The sequence below is a fragment of the Scylla paramamosain genome, chromosome 11, assembly GCF_035594125.1.
Source record: "Scylla paramamosain isolate STU-SP2022 chromosome 11, ASM3559412v1, whole genome shotgun sequence".
Lineage (NCBI taxonomy): Eukaryota > Metazoa > Arthropoda > Malacostraca > Decapoda > Portunidae > Scylla > Scylla paramamosain.
In genome coordinates, this window is record NC_087161.1 from 26,521,023 (window position 1) to 26,528,522 (window position 7,500).

The following is a 7,500-nucleotide window of genomic DNA, read 5'->3' on the forward strand; positions in this document are numbered from 1 at the left end:
GTATTTCGATATTACTTCTTCTCATCTTTCTATTCCCTTCCTTCCTTAACAGATTTTCAATATCCTTTTACTTCCATGCGTTCTTCCTTTCATCTGTATCCCTTTCATTCTTTGCCTCTATTTCACATTCCCTCTCCTCTACTATTTCACATCACACACACACACACACACACACACACACACACACACACGCCTTTCCCATCACCAAGCATTACCCTTTCAAATGATCCTTCCACCCTCAGCCCCCCCACCCACCTCACCCTGTCTCTCTTGCCCCCACCAGCACATCCATCGCAAAACCCACAGGGAAAAATATTTGAAACTGCGTTGACAAATATGCCTGGAATTTATTTTTTAAAAGCCTCAATTAGATTATACCACATTCTTCTTGTATTAAAAGTGAAAATATCCGTGTTTTTTTTTTTTTTTTATTCAGTCGCCACTCATCAGATGACTTCCCCGCGTGCGCTGTCTGGACTTGTTAGCCCCTCATTACCTCAGCTCTTCATTTTAAGACCAGAATTCACTCCCCGGTAGAGCTCATGCATATTCAATCACCAGGATCCAGATGTATTCAGGCACAGTTCTTTTGTGTATATTTTTTCACGCCTTCGCTAGATTGACTGATTAATTGGATCCACGCCCGTGTTCTCAAATGTTATATAGTGTCTTGTCTCCACTACTTTTTTGTCAGGGTTCAATGTGAGTTATTGGGATATTCGAGTGTTTTTATGATGTTAGTGATGATTTTACAAGGAATATGCATTAGTTATAGGGAAAATCACGAGAATCTGACTAATTATATCTATGGCCTTTGAAAATAGTCCTAATGAAGGCTCAAAAAGGTTTAGTGAGAATTACGGAGATATTCGAGTGTTTTTGTGGTGTTTGTGATGATTTTACAAGGAATATGCATTAGTTGTAGGGAAAATCACGAGAATCTGACTAATTATATCTATGGCCTTTGAAAATAGTCCTAGTGAAAGCTCAAAAGGGTTTAGTGAGAGTTACGGAGATATTCGAGTGTTTTCGTGGTGTTTGTGATGATTTTACAAAGAATATCCATTAGTTATAAGGAAAATCACGAGAATCTGACTAATTATATCTATGGCCTTTGAAAATAGTCCTAGTGAAAGCTCAAAAGGGTTTAGTGAGAGTTACAGAGATATTCGTGTTTTCGTGGTGTTTGTGATGATTTTACAAGGAATATGCATTAGTTATAGGGAAAATCACGAGAATCTGACTAATTATATCTATGGCCTTTGAAAATAGTCCTAGTGAAAGCTCAAAAGGGTTTAGTGAAAATTACGGAGATATTCGAGTGTTTTCGTGGTGTTTGTGATGATTTTACAAAGAATATCCATTAGTTATAAGGAAAATCACGAGAATCTGACTAATTATATCTATGGCCTTTGAAAATAGTCCTAGTGAAAGCTCAAAAGGGTTTAGTGAGAATTACGGAGATATTCGAGTGTTTTCGTGGTTTTCGTGATCTTACAAGCAATCTTCATTACAGCAGATGAGAACCCGACTGATGTTCTGCACGGTCTTTCAAAACGTCCTTAATGAAAAACTCAAATAATTTAAGAACATGAACCTCACTGCGTCACAACACCAGGGTAATACAGCGCCGGGTCAAGCCATCCACGCTCTTGAGACTCAAATGAAAACATCACGTCAGTTCCAGTGCTAAAATTAACCTTTTCAACGACACTCGGAACCTTTTTTCCACTCATTCCTGAAGCGCCATTTGTAAGTCTTTTCCTGCGCTCACTTGCTGCCTCTCACCTCTCCTCTTGAACCCTCACTCCATTTGCGCAAATTAAAAAAGATATCATTCATTTCACGGGGCGAGGAGGCTGTTTAATGGCAAATGGACCGAATATACCCTCCCATGTATCCTCCCATCCCTCCGTCCTTCCCTCCCACGCGGCGATAGACTTCTAATTCCTCCCAGGCTGCCCTTGACGCGGCCACATCAGGAGGGCTTGGTATGCGTGAGTGTGTTTGTGTGAGAGTGTGAGTGGGAGCGAGACAAGAGCCGTGGCATCAGTGCAAATCAAACACAGGGCTTCAGATGAGGGTCTAGACACACACACGCACACGCACGCGCACGCACACACACACACACACACACACACACACACACACACACACGCACGCACACACACACACACACACATGCAAGAGCGCCACACTGCCACGTTTGTCTGTCACACGTGTTCTTTCTTTCATGTTTTGGATTTTGTAATTTTTTTTTTTTTTTTTTTTTTTTGTGGTTAAATGCAAAGAGGCAAAGAAAACAATGATGTGGAAAGTGTAGGGTGTATGTTGGCACTTGTACGGAGACAGACAGACAGACAGACGGACGGACGGACATACTCATACTCACTCACACATACACACACGGCAAGCAAAAAAAGTCACACGTTCATTAGTGAGTGTTGAAACAGAAGGGGGGGAAGCAAACACGCCTGCTTAATGTAGCGTACGTGTGTGTGTGTGTGTGTGTGTGTGTGTGTATGTGTGTGGTGTGTGTGTATGTGTGTGAGATTAATGATGAAAGACGGTGATATCAGATGAAAGCAGCAATCATGAATTAAGAAATGAGTTTGTGATGATGATGGTGATGAATCTGTGCTATAATGGCGGTACTTATAGTGGTGGTGGTGGTGGTGGTGGTGGTGGTGGCGATGATGGTGATGAATATACAGTGAATTGAATTTTCCTGAATATTGTCCCAAAAAGTCTGTCAAAATTATGATATACTTGTAGATTCCTCCATTCACTTTCTCTCGCTCTCTTCCTCTTCCCTTTCCCTTTCTTTTCTTTCATTTCCTTTCATTTCCTCATATATCTATCATTTCCTTCTCTTTCTCTCTCGTCATTGTTAATTTCCCTACCTTTTTCCTCCTCTTCTCATTATCATACATTATTTAAACATTACCTCTCTTTTCTTTCCCTTTTTCCTTCATTTCTCTTTTATTTAACTCTTTCTTCCTGTTTTTCTCCTCTTGAACCATTCTTATCCCTTCTCCTCATTTCCTTAATTTCCTCCATTTCCCTCTTTTTTTCCTCTCCCTTCTTCCCACTCCCACCCCACTTTCTTCTCCTTCTCTGCATTTCCTCCTCTTTCCCTACACTTCCTTCACCTCTTCTCCCCTTCCCCTCGCACCTCCCTGCTTTCCTCTGTCTTTGAATCCCTGTTCTTCTTATTTACTACCTGAGATTAAGAAACTTCCTGGTATGGTGAGAGTCAGACCGGAAGGAACCCCTCTCTCCCTCTCCCTCTCTCTCTCTCTCTCTCTCTCTCTCTCTCTCTCTCTCTCTCTCTCTCTCTCTCTCTCTCTCTACCGGTTATTACTTTCCTTGAATTTCTCCCTCAACGTTTTCTTTTACTGCAGAATTCCTGGAAAGTCCCTCACCCGTGCTGTCCTTTCTTCCTCTCTCTCTCTCTCTTCTTCTCCCTCTCCCTCTCTCCCTCACCTGCCCTCACTGGGAACACCTGCTCACTATTCTAATAAGCTGCAGGATATGCGGATTTGCCCCTCGCGTGACATACGAGGGACTTACTACAAGGAAAACGGGGAAGTGCTAACGTAGACTAAGTTATTATGGCTATGTCTTTCGCTCGTGTGTCCTTCCTGTCGCTAATTGAGGAACACGAGCAGGAGGAATTAAAAGGGGCAAAAGGGTGAGGTGTGTGACTTAAGGGTGATTCACTGGTGTGGGTAGCAAGGGAGGGAAGGGAAGAGTGTGCTGTGATGTATGTACTGAATAAGTGTTTGTTTTTATGGTGATAGTGGTGGTGGTGGTGGTGGGTGGCTGTGTTGGTTTGTGAGGTGTGTGTGTGGGGGGGGGAAAGGGGGCGCGACGAAGGGTCTCACGCAGGGTGACAAGGCGGAAGAAAAGCCTGCCAGTTTGCGTGTGGCGGATAAGAAAGAGCGCAAAGAATGCATAACGAAAGGAAAAAAGAATGAATACAATATTTAAAGAATGGAAAAGGAGCAGAGAAGATTGAAGAGTTTTTTTTCATATAATAACAGGAATAACGAAGATGATGTACAGATAGTAGTAGTAGTAGTAGTAGTAGTAGTAGTAGTAGTAGTAGTAGTAGTAGTAGTAGTAGTAGTAGTAGTAGTAGCAGCAGCACCATTACCAGTATCAACAATAGCAGTAGCATTAAAAGTACAAACAACATTACTGATAATTACTAACTAGCAGAGCAGAATTATTACCCAACAAAACATTATCAAGGTAACGAGGAGAAGGACATAACCATTACCTGATATGAAGAACAGCCGCGGTGGTGTGTGTGAGCTTAACCACGGGGTGACAAGGGAGGCGAGTGACGCTGCCCGCACCACACTTATGATGGGGAGTAATGACCACAAATGACGGAGTAAATATAGAGGCATTACATCACGAGAGCAGCGCAGTAAAGTATGAGGGAGAGGGAGAGACTAATGGCACACTGGAAAATATAATAATAAGGCTTCGTAATATACTTAGTGAGAGTATAGAAATAACTGGGTAAAACAATTCAAAATGGTACAATATGAAATACGAGGAAGGGCACTTAAAGAGAATAAAGAAGTAAAGAAATAAGAATCAAGCTTTATAATATACTTAGAGAGAATGTGGCATTTGCTTACATGGGCACTTCAAGATGACGCAACATAAGATACTGAGGTACAATACTTGAAATGGAAAGGAATAAGGAAGTAAAAAGGAAATGGTGTAATAACTTCATGATATATTTAGAGAGAATATAGCATTAACTTACCAAAACAATTCCAAATGATGCAGTACAAAATCTGAGAGAAACGACTTGAAAAAAAATAAATAAATACATAGAGAAATAAAAGTTTTCGAGCGACTAGCTTAAGAAAGAATGAAGAGGAAAGATAGCAAGAGGAAACGCGTAAAGATAAATATAATAACATAGAATAACGTACATAATACACTGAAAGAGAACGTAGTCTAAATTTTCACGAACAATTCAAAATAACGCAATAAAAATACGATGTAAAACAGCTGTAGAAAAAAAAAGGCATAAAGAAGAACAAAAGCTTCTGAGAGACGAACTTAAGAAAAAAAAAATGAAAAAGAAAGAAAACGAGATCAGAAGAAAAATTTAAACACATTACTTATAATAAAAAATAAACACTGCTAAATATAACTAAACAAGCAAGGAAAAGAAAGACCAAGGGGGATGCACAGTGCCACACAACCTCAACAAAGGAACACAAAAGGAAGACCAAACAGCAGCAGACGTGTTGGCTCTCACGAGGCTGACTGTGATAAGCTACACTAATTTAAAGTAAGAGATGTAGTAGAATAGCAGAGTAGTATAGATAACAACCAACCCTTCTACACACACACACACACACACACACATTCCTACCACCTTCCCATCCCCAGACACACATAAAAGGCTTAACAAACGAGCACAACTAGCCATGCACAGAAGATAATTACCCTACTGTGCCCAATTGAAGTTAATAACATGCACAAACGTCACATTTTTTTTTTATCCTAAATAATTATTTTTGGTGTACAATTTTGACACCAGTTTAATCATTACGTGTGATCACAACTAACACTCCCTAAGCTAAATTAATACAATAGTCTCCCCTGTGTATATAATGACCTTAGTTTGCAAGTAGTTAGTCTGCTTAACAAGGCCATTCCACCACTGTACTGGGACTAGGTGGAGGAAGGAATGGTGGGCTGGTTTAAAGGTCCTCTGCCAGTACTTTAAAATTAAGGTGGTTTAAGGTATGGTAGGGATTTAAAGGTCTTTTTGCTGTAGTAGAGGGTTATTTAAAGGTCTTACCACTTCTTTAAGACTATGAGTGGTTAAGGTACGGTAGATTAACTTGAAGGATTATTCTACCATTATTTTAAGACTATCAGTGGTTGAATTCGATACAGTAACTTAAAAATCTCCCCTACCACTGCCAAAAACATTTTACCATTACTTAAAAGACTGTTAGTGGTTGAATACGGAAGAATGACTCAATAACCTACCCTACCATTACCTTAAAACCATTCTACCACTACTTTAAGACTACAAGTGGTCTAAGCATCATTTTAAGTATGGTAGACGCTTATAAGGACCCAATTTACCACTAATCCACCACTATTTTGAGACTTCAGTGGTTAAGGAATGGCAGAGTGGCTTCAACATTCCTCTTTCTACCAATGTATAAATTCCCAGTAAGTGGTCAGGTGTGTGTCAGGTGTGGGTCAGGTGAGGGTGAGGTGAGGGTGAGGTGTGCCCATGAGGAGTCTAATGGTGGCTGTTTGTCGCGCAGTTGTCTTGCTGGAGAAAACACTTGCACGAAGAGGCAACTACTATGAAGGTAAGGTCCCCCCATCACCTCTACCTTTGTCTGTCCCGTTTTCTGTCACTACTGTCTGTCCCGTTTTTCTGTCACTACTGTCTGTCCCATTTTCTCTCACTACTGTCTGCCCATTTTCTCTCACTTTTCTCTCACTGTTTACTGTTTTGTTTTGTTTTTCATTATCTCTTTCTCTCTGGCTGTCTCCTGTTGCTTTCACTTTTTTTATATTATTTTCTGTTTTTTTCTGTGCCTGTTTTGTTTTTACTTGATTAATTGCGCATTTTTCTTTTTTTTTCTTTTTTTCTTTTCTTTTGTCTCGTTCTTTATATTTCTCCCTTTTTCACTTTTTTTTATCTTCTCCATTCCTTTTTCCTTTTTTTCTTCCCTTTTCTCTCGATCTTTATTTATATTTTCCTAATTTTTACTCTTTTTTTTTTTTGGTTCTTTTTTTCTTTATTTAAATACATTTTGCTTCGTTTCATACCGTCATTTTTTTTCACATTTCTTATTATTGGTATTCATTTATTTATTTATTTTTTTATCTATCTGTCTATGTGCTATGCTTCCTGTTATTCATTACTCTTTTATGTCTCCTTATTCAAATTTCCTTTCTTTTCTATTTTCCCCTCCTTTATTTTTACATTATCTATCTATCCATTTTTTGTGTTCTTTTCCTTATTTTCCTCAAACGCCTTTTTTTTTTTTATTCCTTCCTTTATTCCCGTAATCATTCATTCCTTCACTTCAGTATTTATTCCTCTCTCTCACCTTCCCTTCTTTCCTCACCTGATTTTTCCCTCCATTCCATTCTTTCTTTACAGTTCCCTTTTATCATCCTTCTCTCTTTTTCCTTTTTACTTTTCTGCCTACTTGCTTCTTCCATTCATTTCTGACCTTCAATTCCGTTCTTTATTTTCTTTTTCTTATCTATCTATCATTTACTGTTATCTTATTTCCTTTTTCTTCGTATGTTTCTTCCTCTTATTCGTTAATCTGCACCCATCTGTTTTTTTTTTTTCTTTTTTATCAAGTTCATTCATTTCTCATAAACCTTTCTTGTTCTCCCACTTTTTTTTTCGTTCATTTATTCATCTCATTCCCTTCTTCCACATTCATATCATTCTTCCTTCCTTTCTCCTTCCGTTTATCG

The 7,500-nt window shown here is 39.1% G+C and overlaps 1 protein-coding gene and 1 long non-coding RNA gene across 10 annotated transcripts in view; one reads left to right on the forward strand and one right to left on the reverse strand.

Moving 5' to 3' along the window:
- The window catches only part of LOC135105129 (prostaglandin E2 receptor EP4 subtype-like), a 209,281-nt gene that overhangs the window by 188,235 nt on the left and 13,546 nt on the right, over nt 1-7,500 (forward strand). For 6 of the 7 annotated variants that reach the window (XM_064013155.1, XM_064013154.1, XM_064013159.1 and 3 more), the window contains one exon: nt 6,321-6,368. The exons of the other annotated variant lie outside the window; for it this stretch is intronic. In XM_064013155.1, coding sequence (XP_063869225.1) covers nt 6,321-6,368 — 48 coding nt within the window. The remainder of the gene's footprint in view (nt 1-6,320; nt 6,369-7,500) is intronic. 7 annotated transcript variants of the gene reach the window in all.
- LOC135105131 (uncharacterized) overlaps nt 1-7,500 on the reverse strand; it is a 184,502-nt gene that overhangs the window by 104,276 nt on the left and 72,726 nt on the right. The gene's annotated exons all lie outside the window — the stretch shown is intronic.